We start from the raw sequence: 24,403 nt of genomic DNA, 5'->3' as shown, positions 1-24,403 counted from the left end.
ATCCCAGGGCAGTGACTTGTTGGGGCTCAAGCAGAGGAAGGAGCCTCTTTTGCTGCAGGTGGGAGTGTCAAATGGAGACAGCAGCCTCACAGTGCTAAGGAGGGTGGAGAAAATGACTGTGACCCAGGAGTTAGACCCTGTGTGCCTACTGCAGCATTATTGCCTGGCCATGGGGCTGAGAGTGAAACCACCCCGAGTGTGTGGTGGACAGATGTGTGTGGCAGAGCTCTGCCTCGGACTTCAAGTCCATAAGGAGCATAGTACATGTTTGAACAGGAACATAAGAGAACCTTGGAAATGTGCTAAGAGGTTAACACTAGCCACTGCAGGCCAGGAGGTACTGTGTCCAGAATAGGCAAATCCATAGAAATGAAACAGACTGACCATTGCTGAGCTCAGGGTCAGAGTGATAGAAGTGTCCTAAAGTTGATACGGTAGTTGCCCAACCATAAATACAATGGATCAGTTACACGATGCAAGAGTGTTTCTGTTATTCGAGCAGTAGGTTGAACTACATAATACGTAATTTCAAAATTTGGGGTAGATTCTTCGCCACTGCCTCCTGAAACTTCATAATAGGCTATCCTGCTCTCCTCAGCTTCAGGAGATTATGCAGAGCACTTCCTGTACTTCACTCCAGTTTCTCACCTATAAAACGCAAGCAACAAGTTTGTGTCATTTGGTCTGGCCCATGTAGTCCACACACGTTCCTGTGCAGTAACAGCTGGTGAGCCAGGCACCTGCCCAGGAGTGGATCAAGCACTGTGATGGCGAGCTGGCTGTGCATGGAACCTGGTGGCTTTGGTCTGGTTCCTCTCCCCCTGACTTTGCTCATTTGACTGGTACATAAAACCAGGCCCATCCATTGGGCAATCCCCAGGACCAAGACAAGGAACCTGTTCCAACCAGCTGGGCACCTAGAGACCCACCTGGAGCATACTGGGTGGCACATCTAAGCATTTGGGGCCCAAGGCCTGAGCCTTTGGGGGTGCTTAGGAAGCAAGACGGGGTGCAAAGGGCCTGGGTCCTCTAACCATGCTCCTCTTACCCCACAGTTTCCAATGGGTCCTGGCTCAGATGGCCCAATGGGAGGCATGGGCGGCATGGAGCCACACCACATGAATGGATCCTTAGGTAAGCCGGCACCTGTGCATGCCCTACTCTGCCTCAGCTCCTGCGTCACTTGGGACAGTGTTGGCCTTGACAGGCACTTAGGAAGGTCCTGAGTAGAAGATACTACCTACACTAGGATTTCTCTACCCAGAAATAATGTGAACTCACATGCACAGTCCCAGAAAGGAAAGGGTCCTTCCCACAGGAGAGTGTTCAGCAACTGACGAGGACCGGGCATGGTAACAATACCTACGGTAGTGTAGCACTGAGGATCCTGAGGCAGGAGGGTCACAAGTTTCAGGCTAACCTGAGTGTTTCAGAATAAAGAAAAAATGGACTATATACAGGTGTAGTCTGGTATTAAGCACTGACTAGGTCACACCTGAAGTCTGAGTAAGACAGAGCAGGGCATAGTGGTGAATGTCTTTAATCTCAGCACTCAGGATGCTGAGATGGGAGCACGGTGAATTCATGGTAAGATCCTGCCTCAAGAGCAAATGGGGCTGAGGAAATGGCTTAGTTAATTTGTCAAGCATGAGGACCTGAGTTTGATCCCCAGCACCGGTGTAAAAGCCAGACATAGTGGTATGTGCTTTTAATGCGGAGACAGGAGGATCCCCAAGGCTTGCTGCTGGCCAATCTGTAGTTGAATCAGCAAGCTAAATCCAGGCTCAGCGAGACAGCTCGTTTCAAAAAGGGAGGTGGAAAGTACGTGTCGGTGACCTCTGACCTCCCCCAATGTGCATTTATGTGCACACATACATACAGGAACACAGTACCTACATGTGCCCAAAATAGAAAGGACAGGAGGAGGGGGGGAGATGCCCTGACTTGAACTCTTCTTCCCTTTTAGGATCAGGAGACATAGATGGACTTCCAAAAGTGAGTGACACTTGATGTCCCCTCCCTCAGCACCCTGTCTGTTAGGTCAGTTGTTAGGGACATGGATTCACCTCCTCTCTCTTTTGACAGAATTCTCCTAACAACATAAGTGGCATTAGCAACCCTCCAGGCACCCCTCGTGATGATGGCGAGCTAGGAGGGAACTTCCTCCACTCCTTCCAGAACGACAATGTAAGTCCCCGAGCCCTGTCTCTACTGATGCTTGAGTCGAGATAGTTGCCTTCGGCCAGGGCCCCCGTGACTGTGCCTGCTCACTGTGCTGCTTTTCACCTGGCTTATTTTCCACCCAGAGCCCCAGCCATTCATTCATTGCTTGTTTCCTGAGGCCTGGTCCTCGCCGGGGGCCCTGTGTGAAGGCTGCAGCCTTCTGAGTTCACAAGCAGAACTGGCTGGGAAAGCTCTGAGCTGAGCTGGCTAGGCAGCACTGCACCATGGGATCATGTACCAGAGATTTCCTGGGCCCTGTGTGCCCAGGAGCCAGGTGGTCTTCTATGTCCATCCTCATTAGTGAAAACAGTTTTTGAGAGCTCCAGACTGGTGCCAGCCACAGCACCCTGCAGGAACCTGGACTCACTAAATCCTAGTTCCCCGCTGTCTTGGTTTCCCCAAAGAGCTGACTCCAAGGGATTCCTGGGAAGATGCCTAGGCTGGTCCCAGAGGTATCACCTAGCTCCTGCCTCCTTGTCCATGGCCTCTCCTCCACCTGACAGCCATCTCCAACCCTGCTTCTCCCCTGCAGTATTCTCCAAGCATGACGATGAGTGTGTGACCCCCCCTCCAAGCCGCTGAGAGCCGACATTGCAGGCAGAAGATGCCAGAAATTATGCAAGAAGAAGTGAGGTGTCGATACCAGGAGCGGGGGAGGGTGTCTCCTGCTCCCCTCCACCCCTCCCATCCACTCCCCCACCTTTCCCAATTTTAGTTTCATGCAATAAAAAGGCCAAACTTTTTATTCCGTAAAACATGAAGGACAAAACTCAAAAAATGTATTTCAAGTCAACAATCAGAAAAATCCCCCCTCTCCTCACCCTAAAGGACCTTTCTGTACATGACACTTTGTTGTTTCTGTTTGTTTGTTTGTTTGGGATTTTACCGTTGCTGGGATTTTTAATTGTTTTTTGGGGGGGTTCTTTTGGGGAAAATTTTTTTTAATGGAAGCTTCTAGCAAGCCCTACACCCCACCCCATTCAACCTCTTTGCTTTCTTCTTTAAAAAAACAAAAACAAAAACAAAAAAAGGAAAAAGAAAAAAAGGAAAAAAAAAAAGGAAGAAAAACCCACAAGCCCTGCTGTCTGTCCCCAAGTCCTACCACCAGAAAAGCTAGTCTAGGTGCGCGATGTCACGCTGACGTTGTAGCCATCTAAAAATAATAATAATAATAATAATAAACTGGACAGTTTACAATTGGTGGTTTCTTTCAAAAGCTGTTTGGGGAAAAGGAACAGAAGTCGACCGTTTCCACGTGGGCCTTTGGGGTTTGCACTGGGTGAGGAGATACAGGTGTCTGCTTTGCTCTGGCCATCACAATACTCCAGCACCCCTGCCCTCATCCTGTGGCCAGAAAGCCCAGAGACCCCCCCAACCTGCTGTCGCCTAACAGAGACCATCGCTGTGACCCAGCATACACTGTTCCAGGATGGCTGCCTCTCCAGACCTCGTGCCCAGCTGCTGGGGCCTCAAGCCCCTCAGTCCCCACCGTCTCCTGGCAAGAACCCTGCAGGCTGGGTAGGAGAGGCCCCACCAACGGGATGGCTCCGATCTGGGACGTGGAAGTGGCCTCCACACTCTGGTTCTCAGATCCTCACATAGTATGCACAGGCAGGGCGGGCTGAAGTGGTTTTCTTTTTTTCTCCTGTTTGTCCTTTTTCAAAGATGGGTATTGGTTAGAATCGTTCTGTATTTGCTTGGAACTGGATGGACAGACTTCGGTATTGCTGTGGGGGTGGGGGAGCACCAGCAACCAAACAGACACTGTTTCCGGTCCTGTTTTTATTTTCAAAAACCGACAAACCTGATGGTGGAGCCATCCCCTCCTAAGAGGGGTGACTTGGCTGCCCTGGCCTCGCCCCGTGGCAACCTTTGTGTCTTACCCTGAAGGCACTGAGTTCTTTGTACATTTACACCCTCCGCCCACCCTTGTAGCTGGTCTTTGTTTTCTTACCTCCCCTTTCTGACCCATGTATATCATATTATGTGAGATACCATCTGCCTGAAAAAAGACCTTGTGCGGATTCTTGGGAACATTGTAGCTGTTTCTGTGTTTTTTCTTACCTTGTAGTCTGGTTCTGAATTATGAGAGGAAAAAAAAGTAATTATGATACATTGTAGTTTGTGTACGATATATGTTGATAACGTTTTATTAAAGGGACATCTTTTTTCCGCAGCCCTTCCTGACATGTTTGGGGGGGACCGGGTAGGAGCTGATGATACTGAGCAGGAGGGAGCCTGTGCCTGGCGCCTGACTTCTTTCTTGCTTTCCAGGCACCTGCGGCCTTTTCCTGGGCCTGAGTTCAATGCTGAATACAGTGACGTAGGGAGGGGGGTTGGGACAGGTGGGTGCCATCACCTCAAACCCTTGGATGTTTGTTTTGTTAACAGCTTCCATGCCCAAAGTACCTGATGTGTGTGGGTTTGTTGGGGTGGTAGGAGGGTTTGTAGGTGCTTGGCTATTGGAAGGTTGAGCCTCCTCCTTTTTTTTTTTTTTTAATTTCCCAGGCAGGAATGGAGGTGGGAGAGGCAAGGATTGGGGGGCCAGGTAGAGGATTTCAGAAATGACCCAGACTGACCTGTAGCTGCAGAGAGGGGCGATGCTGGCTGTCACTGTTTTTACAAAGTCCAGCTGAAAGCCTAGGTACATCCTCCAGGCAGGTCTGTGGGGTGGGGCTTCAATGCTTGAACAAAGTGCTCTCTGCTTTTCCGTGAATCTAGAACCAGATTGTGATTCTGCAGGTTAGAGTCTTGCTGTCATCACTACTTGGGACATGGCCATGGGCAGTTAGTTTGTGACCTCAGTTTCTTCATCTAGGCACTAACCGCAGTGCCTCATGGGGAATGTGAGTAGTGTGTGCTCACTAGTGGCTCCTATCAACCCTCCATTGGAAGGGTGGTATGACAGGGAGGAGCTGGGACGTCCTAGGCTTTTTTCAGCAGCTTCTGACTTGGGAGCCAGTGGGTGATGCAGCCTGTGGTACCCACTCTGTGAAGAGGTGCTAGTACATTCTGACCATTCGTGCTTTCAGGTAGGTGGAGGGGTGCTGTGTGGAGAAGACATCCCAGAGCTGCTGAGGTAGGAGCTGACCCAGACTCCACAACCTCAGCCCCAGAACATCCCCTACAGGCTGCCTGCCCAGCACAGCTGGCCACCCAAAGCCTGGCCTTGTTACCTTGCTCAGGCTTAAACCAAGACATTAGGGCTAGGCCAGAGCTCGGCCCTGAGCAGCATGAAGCTCCCAGAGGAGGGGGAACTTAGGCAGGAGTGGAGGAGTCAGCAGCCTATGGTCTCCCCTGCTTCCCTGCTGGTCCTCACTGTGCATGGGCACTTAGCTGCCTGGCTGGAGACACACACACCCTTTTCCCTGAGATCTGCAGCCAGAGAGCCTGAGTCAAGGTTGGCTGTATCTGAGGACCTGGCCTAGACTGTACAGGGGACAGAAGAGCAACCACAGACTCTAGACCCTAGCAGGTTGTGGGAGGGGAACTCCTCCAGACCCTTGGAGCTAAGGCACCTGACCTCAGGGTTTGGCTATGGGCTCAGCAGGGAAAGGGAGTGGTGGTGGAGGGAACTGGGTTCTCCTCTCTCAGCCCTGGACTGACTGTGGGCTTGGCATTGGGCCCAGAGTTTGGACACAACCATACTTGGGGCTGTGTACTGAAAGAGGTCCATCCTGTCCAGTGCTGGCTTGCCTCCTGTTCATTCCCAAGTCCTGTGAAACCCCAGTCCTTAATAGCTGGGGCCTGGACAGTTAGCTTCCTGTTTGGTTCCTGGCCCCAATGAAGGTGCTTCTGAGACTCCTCACTCTTCTGAACTCACCCTCTCATCATGTGTTTTGGTGACATCTACCTGCTAAGCAAAACTGGCCTGGAAGGATGGTGCCACCCCTTGTGTGGGTTAAATTGAGTCACCTAAATAGGCAGTAAAGAAATCAGGCTGTGTGTTAAGTAACCATTAACTTAGGGGGTTGGTGTTTGATGGCTGGAGACAGGCTTAGGTCATCTCTAGAGACAAGATGGAGATGGGTCCTCGGTTCCCCAGTGATCAGAAAGGGAAACTGGAGAAAACAAGGATGGGTTGAGGTGAAGGTGAGGGATCATGGCATGGGTCAAAACTCATGCCATGACCCCAAATGCCGGTACCCATGGAATCTCTTGCCTTTTCACACCATGTGTGATTCTCTGGCAATTTGTCACCTAGGCTTTGGTTCTTCTCATTGTGCCTTCCTACCTGCTCCCTGGAACCAAGCTCTCCTCAGCTGTGCAGCTGTTGGGTTCCCAGGGGCCCTGTGCTGATGAGTCAATGCCTGCCTTCTCTAAGCCAAGGCCTATCTCCTGGCAGGTGCTCAGTGGGTGTTCATGGAGGAACTGAAAGTGACCGAGTCAGTTTCCCCTGGAATATACTCAGGGCATCTGTCCCCCATGGTTTTACCTGTGGGCAGGGCCTTAGATGCCGGGGAAAGGTGGCCTTAGTGGACGGATACCTGTTTACTGTAGGTCCAGAGACTAGTTAACAGCCAGTGACCACTAGGCAGCCTAGGAATTAGGAATGGATTGTGACTTCCAGCTTGAATCTCACAATCTCAGCACACTGGCTGGTACAAAGAACATACTTGTAGAATAGTGGCGTAGGGAACCTCAGGACTCCAGTCCTGACACATGTGTCTATCTGGGTTAGAAGTCTGTAAATCATGTATGTGTTCAGGGTGGGGCACATTGCTCTCTACAGGCTGGACGTAGAGATGGAGGTCTTGCCCTGGGCCACAAACCCACTCCCTGGATAGATAGGTCTGGGGAGATATGACCTGAGGGAGCTGGCATGAAGCCATTGTCCCTCACAGGGCAGCATCCTGACCAAGAAGTGCTGCCCTTGCTCTGCCAGCCCTACTCAACAACCCAGCCTAGTTCTGTGAACGGAGAAGTGGGGCAGATCTGGGAAGCAGACACCAGGCTATCCAAGTTCCATCATCCCCCACCTCAAGTCTTTTTAGGGAAGGCCCCTACTGGGAGATGATGGGTGTGGCCCAGAAGTCAGAAATGAGGCCTGGAGCTGAAGCTACAGGATGACATTCCACCAGAACATCTAAAAATCACAGGAGTGTGCTTAGAGGGCCTTCCGTGGGGAGGTGTTGAGAGCCGGCTGGGGAAGGGGCGGTGTGTGTGTGTGTGAGGAGGTCTGGTTCCTGGGACCCAGGGTGGGTGTATATGCAGCCGAAGATACACAAGTATTTCCCAGGGGAGCTCTGGAGCTTAGGCCAGCTCACTCTGACACCAGACCTGATTTGGCTGGACTGCCACCTCCTAAAAGGTCTCTGGAGGCTTGGCTACCCAGTCACTTGTACTTGGTTTTTTGGCAAAGATGCCCAGGTGCAATACTGCAAATGTGATGGGGATATGGGCCAGTGCTCTGCATGCTGGCTGCTCTAGCCAACCCTGCTCAGAGCTCACACTGACTCCAGATAATCTGGTTTTGCTACCCTCCATTGAGGCCTTTGCCTGTGATGTTGATGCATAGGGCCTGTTCACTCAGTATACCCTCCCTGGCCTCGGAGGGCAGTGGTAACATCCCCAGCTGTGGCTCCCAATTATATCCCTCCTAGGAGCTGCCTTCCTCAAGATTTCACCTCCTACCAGGCAGTGACCAGTAGCTGATGGGGGTTGCGAACGGTGGCACTATCTTGCCTTAAATGTAGGACAGTTCTATGCAGGAATGTAAAGGACCTGTTTTGTCTGCTCAGTCAGTATCCACAGCCTTGCTCAGGCCTGGACATACTAGACACTTGGTGGACTACGATGAGAGAAGTTAGCAGTGGCTGCTAACTTGACATCTGAGGCAAGGAACAAAACTACAGTTACTGGAAGTACACACAAGTTCCCGGAGTGGGTGGAGTGATTCAGGTTCCCCATACCATGGGACTCAGCATTCATGGGGACATATTAAGGGGACATTCTGATACCATCAGGTCTTATGACTGCTTCAAGGGACTCAACTTGAATAAGAGTCTGAGCTGACCCTGTTACAAGGCATGAGTGAGAGAGACATAGCCCTCCAAGTGAAATCACCAAGCCCCTGGCTAACACCTGCTAAGAGTCACATTGGGCAGAATTTTATAAGTGGGGCTTATAAAATTCCAAACCTGTCTCAGGGAAGCCAGGCCAGATGCAGCCCACCCAACTAAAGGTGAAAAATTGTGATGGGGTGCACCATCCTTACTCCACAGAGGAGAATATGGGGGAGCTGGAGGCTGTGGGGAATGACTTCCTCCCAGGTCAGACTTAATTCCCTTGAGACTGAATTGAGCCACCCTTTCTCAAGATTCATTTAGCCCAAACTGGACAGAATCCCCAGCGTAGGCAAAGATGGCCCTGAACCTCTGACCCTGCTTCCACCTAAGTATCTGGATTATAGTTGTCTACCTCCTCTCAGCAGAAATGAGCTTTGTGATGGACTGGGCACATTGAGGCTCACTGGGAGAATGTTATTCTGGCCCCAGTTCTGTTTAAAGTCCTCTGGGCAGTTCATCCAAGTATGACTCTGCATCCCTCCCTTCCCTCCCCCTCACAGACTTCCTTCTTTCAGATTCAGGCTGGCCAGCCCTGAGCAACACAGATGTACTGTCACCCCATGAGAAAAGCAAAGGGGCTGGACAGATGGCTCACTGGTTAAGAGCACTGGCTGCTCTTCCAGAGGACCCAGGTTCAATTCCCAGCACCTACATGGCAGCTCACAACTGTTTGTAACTACAGTTCCAGGGGAGCTGACACCCTCACACATACATTCAGGAAAAACATCAATGCACAAAAAATAAAGTTTAAGAAAAAGAAAAGTAGCCCGGTGGCGGTGGTAGTGCACGCCTTTAATCCCAGCACTCGGGAGGCAAAGACAGGTGATCTCTGAGTTTGAGGCCAGCCTGTCAACAGAGTGAGTTCCAAAGCATCTAGGGCTGTAAATAGAAACCCTGTCTCAAAAACGTGGAGAGAAAAAAAAAGGGAAAACGGAAAAGTGGAAGAGACAAGGCACAGGGGAGTGGGGAAGTAATTTATCTCTGTAGAGGTGGCAGTTGTCACCACACGTGAACTTTCTGTCTCTTAACCAGTAAATTATGTGGGCCCTTCAGCCTCAGTTTCCCCATCTCTTTGGGGGTGGGAAACCCCGCCATTCCTCCTGCCTCAGTACAGAAAAGCTGCACTTTGTGTTCAGCTTGGCTTCTTGTGCTGTTGATTCTGGGTCCTTCCATGTGATAGGACCATGACCAGTATGCAGGAGGTCTTCACTCTGGAGCTAGGGGAACATGGCCTGCGAGCCCTGTAATGCTGGCCCATCCTGGGTCATGCTTAGGTCTCAAGTCCCAAGGCTGTGGGCCAACTGTTCGGAGAGCCTCGACCCTCACTGTTCATGTCACCCTCTGCACCAGCCGACAAGCCAGTCCCTGTAGGATTTAGGCTGCCCTAGGCTTCCCGCCATCACGGCCACTGTAGGATTACCATGGTGGCCTGCAGTGGCCTTTTCAGCTGTCTGCCCATTCTCTGCACTTCCACCAGTGTTGAAAAACCTCTGACACAGCAATTCCAGGGCCAACAATGTACCCCATGGCTGTGCTGGCAAGAGCAGACTCGGAGCCACAGGCGGGGGCGCTCACTGCCGCATTTTGTGATAACTGATAGCCAGAAACAACCTGTGTGGCCATCTACAGCCACAACTGCAGCACAGGGAGTAGGGGCATACTGCCCGTGCTGGTGTGGCAGGACCTGAGACTCCCAAGACTAGGTAAGTGTGCAAGGACACTAAGTAGACACAGCTGTATGCTTAGGACACACACATCTGGACATGTGGAAGGTAACCTGGACTATACCTTGAGAGGACTAGGGGTTGCTCAGGGTGAGTGGTAACTTTTGTACTTTTTTCTAAAGTCCCTCAGTCTTCATCCTTCAAGACAAGGTCAAACTGGCAACAAGGCTCCCTGGACACCACGCAGACCGCCTACTTCCCTTGGAAAGTGCAAGGTACCTGGTGTTCAAGGTCTCATGAGCCACCCCAACCCCCATGCTCCCTGTTCCCAGGCACCTGACGCACCATATTCCTTCTCTAACATCTTCCTGGTGACCCCTCCTGCCCACATCCCCCCAGTCCCACAGCCCCTGCCAAGAAGTTAACGTGAAGTGGAAGAGCACAGCCTCGAGGGGGACAGACGAGGCCCATGCTCTCCGTGTGCTCCCCATAGGAAACCTGAGTATTCAGTCAACAGAGCCACCTCTGTGGGAGTGGCAGTTACACAGTCACGTGACAAGTCAAGTCGGTGTAGGCAGGCTCATCCATGCATGAGCAGCGGCTCTGGGGTTCTGTGGACCCCACCGAGGCCTCAGGTGTGACCACAACTTCAGTGGGCATGTTCCGTCTCTCCACTGTGTTCACACTGCCCCCCAGGCACTGGGCCAACTTTCTCCGCAAACATCCACACCCAGGTCTCTGTCCCTAAGTGTAGACCAGGGAAGCTGACTCAGGACACGAGCTGTGGGAGTGTAGCGCTGCTTCTTAAGAGTCCTCAATTTAGGGAAAGAACTGTCTTCCACATACTCATCTCCCAGTACTTTTCTTGACTGTGACAGTGGCACTTACTGTACAACTATCCTGCTATGTGCGAAAAGCACAATGTTAAGTAGGACTTGAAGTTACTTGGAGGCCAGCAGACAGGAAACTCATCAGCCAAACCCATCAAGCAGGAAAGAAGAATCTACAATGGGCCTCTACAGTCAGAGGATATGTGTACAATTTAAATAGCTCAACAGTTAAGAGCAGTGGCTGCTCTTCCAGAGGAACCAGGATCAGTTCCCAGCACCTACATGGCAGCATGCAACCAGCTGTAACTCCAGTTCTGAGGGAATCTTCTGGCCTCTTTAGGCACTAGGCACTCATGGGTAACACAGACAGACAGACAGACAAAACACCTACATACTTGAAATTCTCCATAAGGACTTAGCACATGTTTACAGTACCTGCCATGAGGTAGACAGGGCAGACTCAGAGCTCCACTCTTCAACATTAGGAAGGGGGCAGGGATGTGGCTCAGTGATAGTGAGGTTCGATCCCCGGTACAGAAAGGGTAAAAAAACCCAAGACACAGGGTGTTGTGGCAAAGGCCTGAAATCCCAGTATCTGGATGCTAAGGTCAAAGGATGGCAAGTTCAAGGCAAGGCTGGCTATATAGCAATAATTTGTCTCAAAAACCAAAGGGGGGGCACCCAAAAACTCCAAGGGAAGTGATACGGTTTGGATGGGGAAACCTGAAGCTCAGGCACCGCTCATCTGAGTCCACGAGTCAAAGCACACTGGTCCAGGGCTGTACTTAAGAGGCAAGGAGGCACACGACATGGTCTACATGCAGTACTTCACAGACAATCTCACACTGCAATACAAAGACTCTTTATTGCCACCAGAGCGAAAGGGAGTGGGAAGGCTTGCCCAGGCTTTACCTCCCTAGGTTGCAAGCTCTTCAGAGGCAAGAAGGTAGAGTGTCAGGCCCCAGAAGTTCACACAGCACCATGTAAGTACAGAGCTAAGAACTTCCTGAATGTCTCTGGCTGGAAATCAACAGGCCCAACATTTTCCTGGAAAGAACACAGACAATTAGGATCCTGCTACCAGGTTTCATGACAGTAAATGAGAAGACAGGTCACTCTTCTGTGAATCCTCGATGCCGGGTGAATCATGGTCCTTCTCCCATATCACTTCTGGGAGCTGGTACTACAGATATGCTGAGGGTTTCTGTCACCGTCAGCTGAACCATCTGCTCTGCTCCCTAAGTCCCCTTACCACCAGGAAGAGACAAGGACTCCCCATCCTAAACTGCTTTGCAGACTCCTGCTCTCACCGTGTTAGACTTGTGCTCACTGTTGGAGGTCCAGGAAGGATGAAGATCTGGTTCCTAGCCTCAAGAAACTTCCATGTTTAAATAATGACAAGAGTATCTCTGTGAGTTCGAGGCCGGACTGGACCCACAGCCTCCAAAACAATACAGAGAAAGCCTGTCTCGTAAAAAAAAAAAAAAAAAAAGAAAGAAAGAAAAAGAAAATACTGACAAGAAAAGGTGTCAGACCTCAATACAGAAGCAATATAAAGAGACTAAGGGTGTGTGTATGTGTGTGACTGACTCACTTTCACACATCACAGACAAGCAGAATGGGCTTGGAAGAAAAGGAGGAAGAGGTGGTGCATACAGTAACACGGGCACAAAGGAGGGCAGGAAGAGACAAGGCAAGACTGGCACCCAAGCCCATGGTGGTGGGATGCAGAGGCAGGAAATGGAACTGGAGAGGTTAAGTGGGAGTCCTGACTAACAGGCCTGCCACTGAGTTCATATCCAGAAGAAAGACAGCTTGGAGACAGGAGACAGATGACTGATGGGGTGGCTTGGAGACAAGAGGCCCAGGCCAGAGAAGGGTCCAGACTCACACAGCATTTCGAGGGAGAGACACCCTGACAGGCTGCAGAAGTCACCACAGAACTGACTCAATTTAAAGACCACCCAGCTCCACCGAGTCAGTCGGCACACAGGCCCCATGGGAACAGCGGGTCACAGACCCCGTAGCTCCTGTGCTCTGCCCTCCCATCCCCAGAGTGCTCCTCTCCGCTCCATCCTAGCCTGAGCTAGTTTAATGTCATCACTGCCCCTGCACAGACAGCAGGCTGGACATCAGCTGAGCCCCAGTGCAGCAGGGACGGGGTCACAGGAGGAGATCCACCTGGCTGACTGCAGTGCTCACAGACAGCAGGCTGGACATCAGCTGAGCCCCAGTGCAGCAGGGACGGGGTCACAGGAGGAGATCCACCTGGCTGACTGCAGTGCTCACAGACAGCAGGCTGGACATCAGCTGAGCCCCAGTGCAGCAGGGACGGGGTCACAGGAGGAGATCCACCTGGCTGACTGCAGTGCTCACAGACAGCAGGCTGGACATCAGCTGAGCCCCAGTGCAGCAGGGACGGGGTCACAGGAGGAGATCCACCTGGCTGACTGCAGTGCTCACAGACAGCAGGCTGGACATCAGCTGAGCCCCAGTGCAGCAGGGACGGGGTCACAGGAGGAGAGCCACCTGGCTGACTGCAGTGCTCACAGACAGCAGGCTGGACATCAGCTGAGCCCCAGTGCAGCAGGGATGGGGTCACAGGAGGAGATCCACCTGGCTGACTGCAGTGCTCACAGACAGCAGGCTGGACATCAGCTGAGCCCCAGTGCAGCAGGGACGGGGTCACAGGAGGAGATCCACCTGGCTGACTGCAGTGCTCACAGACAGCAGGCTGGACATCAGCTGAGCCCCAGTGCAGCAGGGACAGGGTCACAGGAGGAGATCCACCTGGCTGACTGCAGTGCTCACAGACTCGCCTTCCGGCGAGCTTAGTCATTATCACGAGACAGCAATGTGACTGCTGTAACAGAGCCACCACAGCACTGTAGCAGGTGGGGGAGTGGACACAGGGACAGTCTCCCACAACAGGAACTGAAGAGAAGGGGAGGCAGATACGAGTGTTCAGTTCCTACAGCCCCTCCTGCCAGACCAGGCCCAACCAAGGCTCACTCTAATAGACAAGGCAAGGCCCTGTTGAAATCACCAGGCCCGAGGCAGCTGGACTTACCACCACCACCTTCTTTTTGATGACTGGGCGACACCAGAAGTGCTGGTAAAGGAGCTGGTCTGAGTCTATCCATACCAAATTCTTGATGCCCTCACTAGAGGTCAGATCTGTGGTGTTCAACTGCAACACGAGGAACTGGAAGACACGGCCATCAGTGCCCACGCTCTGCACGACTATGGGCTGCTCCAAGACCTTGGTGGCGTTCTAAGAAAAGCAGACAGGCAAACAAACTATGCAGCGAAGAATGCATGCTAGGCTTCCCGATTCCAGCCTTTGAAACACCCACCTGCTCCTTTTTATGATTTCACCTCAGGGCAGGTAGGGCAGAATGAGGAGTTCCACAGTCCAGTCAGCCTCCCCCCACCCATCCTGGTCTCCCTTCACCCAGCCTGGCCTCCTCCTACCCAGCCAGGCTTCCCCTCACCCAGCCTGGCCTCTCCTGACCTAGCCTGACCTCTGCCTCAAGGCCCCAAAAACCTGCTCTTCAACTCCAACACTAACTCCCACTGCTGACTGGCAATTACTGGGCAAGCCTTCACGTTCAGGACAGTGGGAGGTTAACGGAGGGAATTCCTCACACCCCTGCCTTATCCAATAAGACAACAGTGACATCAGTTATCAAAGGCTAATCTGGAAGCTTATGATTAGACCTGTCAATCAGTTTTCACTCCATCTGACAGTTGAGGAGACAGAGTCAGCATGGTAAACTGACTGGTCTGAAGTCACAGAGACACACTGGACGTGCTATCCAATCTGCCTTGCTCAGAAGGGCCTGGCATTACCCTAGTCAGTCATCTGGGTTTCATTTGCTTACTGTAACTTGTAGAGGGGCCACATTCCTGGAGGGTGTACTCCAGGCATGTCACAGCCAGGGTCTGCAAAGTTCTCATGGTGGCAGTAATGACACTCAGAACAGTTACAGGAGCTTACCAAGTCCTGGCAGCCTGCCTGTCTTTCATAAATAGAAGTATATTCCTGCTTTGCAAACAGAAGTGAAGGTTTGGAGACATCTGCTCAAGGCCAACCTCAGGCATGAGCTAAGTCGGGTAACCCCACTGTCCAGGATGCATATGGTGTCCCAGTGCCTCTTTCATTCTTAAGTGTTTTGTTTTGTTTTGTTTTGTTTTTTCCGAGACAACATTTCCCTGTGTATCCCTGGCTGCCCTGGAACTTGTATTGTAGACCAAGCTGGCCTCAAACTCAGAGATCCATCTGCCTCTGATTCCCAAGTGCTGGGATTAAAGGTGTGCACCAAACCACTCTGCTCTTAAGTGTTCTTGTTGGGTAATTCTATGGCCTGCCACTTTTGCATACTTTGTAAAGTACTGGCAAAGATCCCACAATCCAGCCATAAGAAGCAGGACACCCCTGATGCAAAAATGCTGCTGCTTTGCCCCTCCAGGGTTCACCTGACTTTAGGACTACTTAATGGAAGTCACAAGTGTGGGCCCCACCAGGGCTGTTGGTCTTGGAAATACCTGTTCTTAGCCGCATGAGAAATAAATAAAAAGAGAAGTACCTGTAAGTGTTAGCTGAGATTCGGTATTGACTCTTATCTCCCTCTACAGATCAATAAAACTGCAGGTAGTACATAAATTTCTCAGCAATTTTACCTTTTAGATGGAGGCTCGTCCCATAACTGCTCAACTTCACAGCCCCAGGAATAATCTGTACCTGGAGACGGTGGAGGAGACCACTTCTCCTATCTAACTGAGTGGCAATTAGCCAGTACTGCTACCTGGGCCCTTCTGGCAAGAGCTGGCAGAGACCACCCTGAGCCTGTGGGGCTGGGATATGGCATGTGCTGCTTCCTTCCTCTGCCCACGCCGGGGGCGACACATCCTTTTGAAGCTGCAGGAATCACAGATCAATCTCCACTGTCCTACTCATTAGCTGTGGAATCACGGGCGATTTACCTAATCTTACAGAGAGATCAGGAAGTATACAGTGAGGGAATGGGACTAAAGCCAGCTGCCCATCAGCCCACCCACTGTTAAGACAGAAGAAGGCCACATGAAGATGCCATGGTTCTATTTCTTACCATGCTAGGGAGGGAACCCGGGGACTCATACACATGCTGGAGAGGTGCTCTGCCACTGAACTATGACCCAGCCCACCCTGGGTTCTTGGCTATATGATCAGAAACATCAGTTGGGCTCCCTGTCTCACATAGAATCTACTGGATTTGGTGTGACAGATTCTGTATGACATCCTTGAGCCTGTCCCTTCATCTATAAAGTGAAGCTAATAGAACCTGCCACACAGGTTGTTCAAAAGAGCAAACCATGTGAGTAGCTCTCCATCTTTATGTAGCTTGCTCCAGCCCTACCTGAAGGATCAAGCTCCTAGGTAAGGTCCTATTGCTCCTCCAGGACTGACTGTACTTTGAAAACAACTGATGTCAACAGTTTGTTAACATGTGGGATGTATAGCCGGGCGTTGATGGCGCACACCTTTAATCCCAGCACTAGGGAGGCAGAGGCAGGCGGATCTCTTGAGTTCGAGGCCAGCCTGGTCTACAGAGCGAGTTCCAGGACAGCTTCCAAAACAATACAGAGAAACCCTGTCTCGAAAAACAAAAAAACAAAAAACAAAAAAAAAAAAACATGTGGGATGTGTCAGGTGCTCAATACAGGACAGTTCATTCTATTCCCCACTCACACAGCCAATCAAACCCAATCCTTCCAGTACCTAGACCAGACAGGGTGTGGAAATCCTAATTCCTTCACTCCCATTAATTAGGTCTTGGGACCACCAAGTGGCACCTTGTATCCCTGTTACCCACCATGAACTGAGAGTGCACTGCCTGCCTCACTTCCTGGGTCTCCTGACGGTGCTGTATGCTCCAGTTCTGACCCTGCAGAGCAGACTGGTGTGTGGAGCCCTGACAGCCATAGACTTTCTGAGGAGGGTGTGCCTTGTTCCCTCCTTTTCCACGTGTCCCGCTGGGAACTGCAGTGTGAAGCGTTACTTCCCTGTGAGTCTATGGCATATTGGAAAGTGGAGCTCTAAATGACACTCAGGGTGGCTGTGTCAGGATGGAGTTCCAGCCCCAGTCAGCCCCCAGGATAGGTCAGCTGGTTGCCTAAGTTAAACAGCAATGCACTTTCCTAAGATTCCTCAGTCAAACTCAAAGTCAGTCCCCACTCCATTCTTCCTAGAAGTAGTCTTTACAGCTGGAGGCCAAGCCCACAGAAAGCAGTTTCCTGGTTTTCTCCACACACATACCCCATAGAGGAGCCTAGCCCGAGCCAGGGCATTCCCAAAAGCAAACAGGAGCATCTTGGCCCTTAGCTGTTCTGGAAGAAAGCGTTGTGGCCGTAAATTGGCCTTTTCCAGGAAATACAAGGTGTGGGGATGGGGGTAAGGATAGTCCTCCCGGAATCCTGCAAGAGAAGAGACAGAAGGGGTGAGAAGACACAGACTCACCAGCCTGCCACAGAGCCTCAGGAGAGTCCTGACCTTGGCTCAGGGCAGTACTAAAGCCTGAAGGAGACTTGGTACACAACCATGTGAGCTCATAGAGCTATGGATGGCTACTGAGGAGCTGAGACAGAAGCCTGTAAAACCCAGAATGCTTTAAATGTTACTGTTTGGTTCATCACAGAAAATGCTTGCCAACCTGTAGCAGGTGTTTCCTAAACACACATTCTAACTCCATTCATTTGCTCTCATCCAAGTGCACAGACAGCACCACTAAAACATGGATAACTAAAAGCTGTAGTTGTTATTAAGAAAGCAGAGGTTAGTACTCTACTATTAGTAACAAGCGATTTGCCTTGTACCTTACAACTTCAGTTAGCAACTGTTCACTTCAGACATGACCTCATCAAGTCATGAACATTTCTGAGTGGCTATGAGTAACTTTCTGATGGATTGGGGGCTGGGCAAAGAGGAAGGAGAAAGACACCGGGGATAAGGGCTCTGAAAAACCAGGAGCAGAGTGCTGGCCGAGAGACCAGGTTTTCCTGCATGTCTTGGTCCTCCAGGCTGCTCCAGCATTGCAGCACATGGACACCCAGCACACGGACACCCAGTCCACAGACACTCAGCACACATCCCACACTAGGCTCTCGACAGGAAGCAAGGAGAAGAAAGTGGAGCCTGCCGCTGACTGTCTAGAGGGGAACCACACAGGAAAATCAGTCTCATCCTAAGACAGAGAAGTGTCAAGATCCAGGGTGACTCAGGGGCTGTGGGAAGATAAATGAAAAGTCCCTGATTGAGACTGAAAGTTCAGCATTTCTGGGGGGAAGTGATTCCTAACATGAATGGCAGAAGATTAAGAGTTAGGAAGCATGGACTGCCATATAGATTCTAGAAGAAAATAACTAATGCATATGTGGTGCCAAGCACCCAGGACTATTAGTACATCCTCTCTCTTACAAAACTAAATGAATGAATGAATGAATGAACAAAAAGCTTGTCCCTCATCTCTGTCCTGCCTAAAATCCAAAGGTTTTGCTCCTTACCTGTGTCATCTTTCACATCATAAACATGGCATTCCTGAAGATCAATGGTAGGAGATATGGGATAGAAGGTTTCAAGAACATGATTTTTGGTAGCTTCCACTTCCTCTCTGGAGGCAATGATGGGCAGACGGTCCTTGGTACTCAGTATGGTACCACTACTACCTCGGACCTGAAGGAGAAGAGACTCTAAAATGGGGAAAAGATAGTTAGTCTAACCTGGTCTTTTTACAGCTCTCCAAGTGTGAAGCCTTCATCCCCAACAAGCCTCAAGCCCAAGTCTGCTGTAGGTTTGCTAGATGACCTGCCTGGCCACAGAACTCACATTTGCCATTACAACACTAGCCCTGAGTCCCTGAGGGGGTGAGGAACTAGAACATCCTTCTCTCTGGAAGCTCTTTAGATAACCCGGAGCCGCCTGACTCCTGGGCATCCTCCATCTTCCCAAGCACCAGCTCCAAGCCAGGGACCCAAAAAATTACCCTTTGCTCTCAAGGAGCCCTTCAGGCAGCAAGGGCACCTGAGGAAAACATGAGTCATGTGCAGATACAGCCTTCTGCAAAGCCCACAGGGCCTGCAGCAGGAAACAAACCTTTACTATTGGGCAGCAGAGGTTGGGAGACAGAGGCAGGTAGATCTCAGTGAGTTCAAGGTCACTCAGGACTCAGGGCTCCCCAGTGAGACTGCCTCAAAAACAACAATGAAGGGTGTCTAGGGAAGGAGAAGGGTGGGTCTCTTACTGGGATCAGTTAATTCTTTCTCAAGAGGGCTGTACTGTGCATACAAGCAGCAGCAGCACTGGCCTCTGGCCACTAGAATTCCATCTCCATCCCTATCCATGCCAATCTAAGTCATAACCATTAACAACACTGTCTTCAGACACTGCCAAATACCCCAGTGTCTCCGTGGAAAAGCTCTGGGTAGGAGTCTGCCAGGCACTGAAATGAAAACCAGCATGCGAAAGCAGAGAGGAGCAAACCAGGATGACGGGGACATGACACTGAGCAAGAGGCATGGACAGAGAAACACTGTGAGCAGGGGCAGAGGGAGATTTTCAAAACCACGCAAAGGGCCGGATTCTTCTTCAGAGCACCTCGGGTACGCTGGACTAGCACGTATTCTACATGGGAAATGGTGTCTGCACTCTTCCCACGGGAAGCCACATGCCACCTGACAACATGTGTATAGAAAGGCTGTTATCAGCATTCTGAGCGGCACCACCAGCAGGTTCCTGGGTTTCAGAGAGAGTAAAATCTCAGTGTGAAAGTAATGGATTAAGACTGCTATAAGATCAGAAATTGGTTTGGTCAATGGCACTGCCATTTAATTAGTGTGCAGCCTCCCAAGATATGTAAAAAATAGATGCTACATCTGCAGATGGGTAACTTCTGCAGTAATTGCACCTCAAGATTAGTTTCCTAAGGCATTTCCTGTTTCTTCACACAAATGTGCCTGGACCTCTCCTAACCCTGGGTTTTAGATTCTCCCCACAGATCACTCTAGTGTGGTTTCTAATTCAATTCCCTCCATATCCCTCCTCCAGTGACAGCTCAAAATGGGGCAGTTTAATTAGAGGTAATGCTTGACAATGGGCCAACAAGTACTCTCCATTAATGAGGTGCACTAATTTCCTTAGTGGTGCCATTACCTCTGCCAGGCTGAGTCCTTGCCAGAAGTTCATATCAAGAGGGGAGAGGGGAATCTGATCAAACAGACAGCCCAAGTTCCAAGTATTCCACAGCTGGTTTCCCTGCGCCACAGTTCCATCACTTACAACACCTGGACTGACGCTCCTGTCTGACACCAGCATCCGCTGCCAAGCACACAGCATGCGCAAAGGCAGACAGGTGGGAAAGCTGGATACCAAAACGCTGTCAGTGACAAACTTAGGGATGTCGGAAGGGGGCAGCAGATGGGTGATTAGACTAGGACTAGGTGGAGCCCACATTATAGAGGGCCTTGTATCCTGTGATAAATGACAGCCTTGGGTTTCAATCAAGGGAACACAAGAAAAAGCCTTGCAGTGTTGAAAGAACCACTCTAGCAGCTATGCTAACAGGCTGTGGAAGGATGCAGGACTACGGAAAGGGAAAGAAAGTTGCCAAGTATGGTGAGGGCAGAGACCAATGTGTTTTTTTATTTCTTTATCTTCAGCATTTAAACACTCCCAAGCATACTGTGGGTACTCAACAGATATGGTCAGCTGTCAATGGCTGAATGAAGTCTCAGAAGCAGTTATAAAAAGAAACGAGAAGCTGGGCATAGTTGTGCAGACCAGAGGATCACAAATCTGCGGCCAGCCTTGTGTAGAGAGACCCCGAAAAGGGTGTGTCTAAACCCAAAGAGTATGTGGCAGGAGCAGGATAGGAGGGATGGGATCTGGTGGGGGCCTGAGAGCAGCAGAGAGATTAAGCAAACAAACAAACTGAAAAAAACAAAAAACAAAACCAGGCAAGGCCTTCTGGAACACAGGATCACTAACCTCGATTCCAGGTGGTGGCTAAGGAGTAGTTTTCGGCAGACATCCGCCTTGCCAGAGAAGGGTGCTTGAAAATCTGGGACTTACACAGCTGTATGAGGCTGTTCACAATGACTGGGCTTGGGGGAAAAAATGATATTTGGAGACTTAAATCAACATGCAACTCCATATTCTTCGGTTGAGAATCTATCTCATTTTGGGGAAACTCACCAGTAGGTCTCTCTCTTGGGGATGTCCTCAGGGGAGTGCCAGAGACGGGCATGAGAGATGATGTTCAGAACACGTTCTTCTTGGTTCTCTATGTGATTCCTTGGATCATCAACAAGACTAAGCACTTTCTTGGGAAGGCCTTCTATTAACTTGGTCTTAGTTAGCCAGAGAGCCTGCTTCATACCTTTGGAACAATCATCACAAAACAAACAAACAAACAAAAACAAAAAAAGAGACAAGGCAGTTCAGGAAGAGATGCTCATGTCAACCAGGTAGAACCATGAAGAAAAGGCTGCCTCAAGATGGCTGAGTTTGTTTTGAGTCATCTATGGAACAAAATCAAAAGAAAAGAGTGGGTCCAGAGTACAACTCGACTTCAGGAATGATGATCTACTTCAGGGTGATGAGAGTTGACTATGGGACTGAGTGCCTGCCATGGGAGGGGTTCAAACCATGCTCAAGACAGCCGAGATCCCCACTGACTTCCCACAGGTAGATAAATCAAAGCTGTGAGACTAGCTCAGTGAACAAGCCCTTCACTTAAAACCTTGTAATCATCCATACCTAACTCTGACTAGAAAAGCCCATGCATACCAAACTTACCTCATGTTAGGTCTGAGTTCACCACAGGTACTCAATTCTGCCATTGTTACACAAGTGCAACCATGGGCAATAATTTACATGTGCACATGGTTGTATTCCAGTAAAACTTTACTTACAAAAACAGGGAACTGCTTAATTAGCTGACCCCAGCTCTATGACGTTTATTGTTAGCAATCTCAGAGCCAAGTTTTATGGTTCTCTAGCATATACACAAAATATATAGTATTAGGAGCTGCCATTTACTGAATGTCACTTCTGTGTAATGAACTTACCATAAGTTACATGGGATTTTATGTCATGAAAGGGGAAACTTGGACAAGATTGGAGAGTTTGCTTCCAGTCACTTATCTTTAAGGTGACACAAGCAGGAGAATCTGAGCCTGTCTATCCTAAAGTCTATAACCTCTCCATAACCCATATTGGTTTCTAAGGCCCATATTTTCCGAGGTTTTGTTGTAATCTGGCAAGACCTCTCTATGACTTTTCAAAGTATAGGACAGAAGATACATTTTTAGACTAGTTCAATGAATGCAATCTTTTTTTTTTTTTTTTTTTTTTTTGGTTTTTACGAGACAGGGTTTCTCTGTATTGTTTTGGAGGCTATCGGTCCATCCCGGCCTCAAATTCACAGAGATCCGCCTGCTGGGATCAAAGGCGTGCGCCACCACCGCCCGGCTCAATGAATGCAATCTTATCTTCTAAAACACTTGGCATTCATTATCAGAGTCACTTGAAGTGATCATATTGTGTGACAACCTTCACAGCACCTTCTGAGTGGTTAATGGCTGGAAAAATTAGCTTGTAGGTACAGGAATGGCCATTTTAGAAGGCTGATCTATAGCTATCAGTTTTTCCAGACTTATGATTGATTCTCATAGCCCCCAAGCCCTATCAGATCTCTTTATTTCCTAGTTACCCTTTGGAAAATACTGTTCCCACATACTTCAATTGCTTTTGCTTTTTAGGAACTGCCCTATCCTCCCCCTGATCTGGGTGAAGACGGAAGTTTGAAGATGAAAAAAGATACTCCTTTTGTTTATTTGTTTGTTTTTTCAAGACAGGGTTCCTCTGTGTAGCTTTGTAGACCAGGATGGCCTCGAACTCACAGGGATCCACCTGCCTCTGCCTCCCAAGTGCTGGGATTAAAAGGTGTGTGCCACCAACACCCAGCTAGAAAGGTACTCTTAATAATCAACTCTGGAAAATAATTCCTGATGATACTGAGAAGCAGACTGGTTTTGGTTGGAGACACTTTGATCTGTTCTTAAGAGTGACAGGCCCCAGCCAGGCATTGGTGGCACATGCCTTTAATCCCGGCACTTGGGAGGCAGAGGCAGGTGGATCTCTGTGAGTTCGAGGCCAGCCTGGTCTACAGAGTGAGTTCCAGGACAGCCTCCAAAACAATACAGAGAAACCCTGTCTCGAAAACGCCCCCCCCCCACACACACACAAAGAGTGACAGGCCCCTAAGCAGGTAGACTTTTGGATGCAAATGCCTTCCTTGAAAACATATCCCAGACTTTTAACAAAAGACACCGACCTAGGAAACTAGTGTTGTAGACCTGGCTTCACTATTGAAAGGAAAAGTATCAACTCAGGATCCCCAAGACCAAGTTCTCAGCACAAAGGAGACTTATTTGTCCCAAAGAGACAAAAGGGCAAGAAGTAAGGGACAAAGACAGGAGATAGAGGACGAGGAAAAGGGGAAGGGATCAAGGAAAAGGGGGAAGGGCAAAGGAATACTTCTGGATAGAAAGCAGACAGTCTTGGCACACAGGAAAAGAGTCGTTTATAAAAGCAGAGAAGGAACCCCCGTGTTAGGCTGTGGTGTTTAACTTTAATTGGGTATGTGAACTAAGGGGGGCTTTTGATTGCAGCACTTCAAACCTCGGTAGTCAGCCTCAGGAGGAGGAAGTGGCCATATAAAGGGATAGACATTTGGGGGTAGCTCTGGGAATGTAATCTAACGGTTTTCAGCAAGGCAGCAGGAATGAGAGAGCAGGACAAGGCCTCCAGAGCCATGTTTGTTAGGCCCGGGCTGGCTAGAATCCCTTCAGCTGCCATATATAAGCGAATCACTTCCCTGTTACAGCTGGCGATCCTGTGAAATAGAGAGATGATCCCGGAGGAATCACTCAAATTCTCCATTGCTCCCTCTCCCGACACTGCCCTTTACATCCCACTGGATCCTGACAACCTTTAGAAGAATAATGTCGCTCCAGTTCTACTTTGCAGAGGAAGAAACCGAGACCCTGCCCAGAGGCCGGGTTAGTGCTGGACAGAGAACAGGGTCTCCTCCCGTTTGTCCCGTGGCCTCACCCTCCAGGAGTCGGCAGCGCTGGTGGAATATGTAGCAGGGCTGCTCCTTGTACAGAGGCTGCTCGGGGATCGGGGCCGTGCGGTGGTACCGTGGATCTTTCCAGCCGCGATCCCACGGCGGGAAGATCGGCTGAGCCAGCCCGGGGACGAAGTGCATCTTCCCTTCATAGGTAATTGGCTCTAGACCCGGGATCTCGTACACCCTGTCCAGAGGGCGAGGCTCGGGCTTCCGCGTGGAACGCACGCCCCATTCGTACGCCCCGCGTTTCGGGGCCCCGCAGCCCCCAAGGCCGAGCCTCCCAGAGCCAGCTAGCGCTCGCAAAGCAGGTCCGGACGCCAACGCCATACCGGTCCGGTCTCCACAAGACCTCTACCTGGACGCCGCCATCTTTCCCCGTGCGGGGCCTGCCGGGAGGGAAAGGGGCTGGACGCAAATTGCGAATGACAGACGCTTCAACCAATCACAGT

The 24,403-nt window shown here is 50.3% G+C and overlaps 2 protein-coding genes across 7 annotated transcripts in view; one reads left to right on the top strand and one right to left on the bottom strand.

Annotated features, from left to right (window-relative positions):
• Ssbp3 (single stranded DNA binding protein 3) overlaps positions 1-4,399 on the top strand; it is a 140,710-nt gene extending 136,311 nt beyond the window's left edge. For all 6 annotated transcript variants that reach the window (XM_013114963.3, XM_005072168.4, XM_005072166.4 and 3 more), the window contains 4 exons: positions 1,056-1,134; positions 1,967-1,995; positions 2,086-2,187; positions 2,756-4,399. In XM_013114963.3, coding sequence (XP_012970417.1) covers positions 1,056-1,134; positions 1,967-1,995; positions 2,086-2,187; positions 2,756-2,785 — 240 coding nt within the window. In that variant the 3' untranslated portion in view covers positions 2,786-4,399. The remainder of the gene's footprint in view (positions 1-1,055; positions 1,135-1,966; positions 1,996-2,085; positions 2,188-2,755) is intronic.
• A 7,232-nt stretch (positions 4,400-11,631) lies between these two features.
• Mrpl37 (mitochondrial ribosomal protein L37) lies at positions 11,632-24,340 on the bottom strand. Its single transcript, XM_005072165.4, has 7 exons — positions 23,936-24,340; positions 21,014-21,197; positions 20,807-20,922; positions 18,328-18,513; positions 17,084-17,241; positions 13,856-14,059; positions 11,632-11,832 (listed from the first exon to the last, which is right to left on the bottom strand). Exons 1-7 carry the CDS (start codon positions 24,279-24,281, stop codon positions 11,755-11,757), a joined length of 1,272 nt encoding a protein of 423 aa, XP_005072222.1. The 5' UTR covers positions 24,282-24,340; the 3' UTR covers positions 11,632-11,754.
• Positions 24,341-24,403: the final 63 nt, after the last annotated feature.

This window comes from Mesocricetus auratus, unplaced genomic scaffold (assembly GCF_017639785.1).
Source record: "Mesocricetus auratus isolate SY011 unplaced genomic scaffold, BCM_Maur_2.0 Super-Scaffold_100014, whole genome shotgun sequence".
NCBI lineage: Eukaryota > Metazoa > Chordata > Mammalia > Rodentia > Cricetidae > Mesocricetus > Mesocricetus auratus.
The sequence above is the reverse complement of the archived record's forward strand: the minus strand, read 5'-3'. Positions and strand labels throughout refer to the sequence as shown.

What these genes read in the sequence shown, in the direction of transcription:
- Mrpl37 (XM_005072165.4), bottom strand. Translation starts at nt 24,281, where the DNA reads ATGGCGTTGGCGTCCGGACCTGCTTTGCGAGCGCTAGCTGGCTCTGGG. An exon ending in AGCCACCACCTGGAATCGAG is followed by an intron (nt 18,514 to 20,806) that starts GTTAGTGATCCT and finishes TCCCCATTTTAG; the next exon opens with AGTCTCTTCTCCTTCAGGTC. An exon ending in GGGCTAGGCTCCTCTATGGG is followed by an intron (nt 14,060 to 17,083) that starts GTATGTGTGTGG and finishes TGCTTTTCTTAG; the next exon opens with AACGCCACCAAGGTCTTGGA.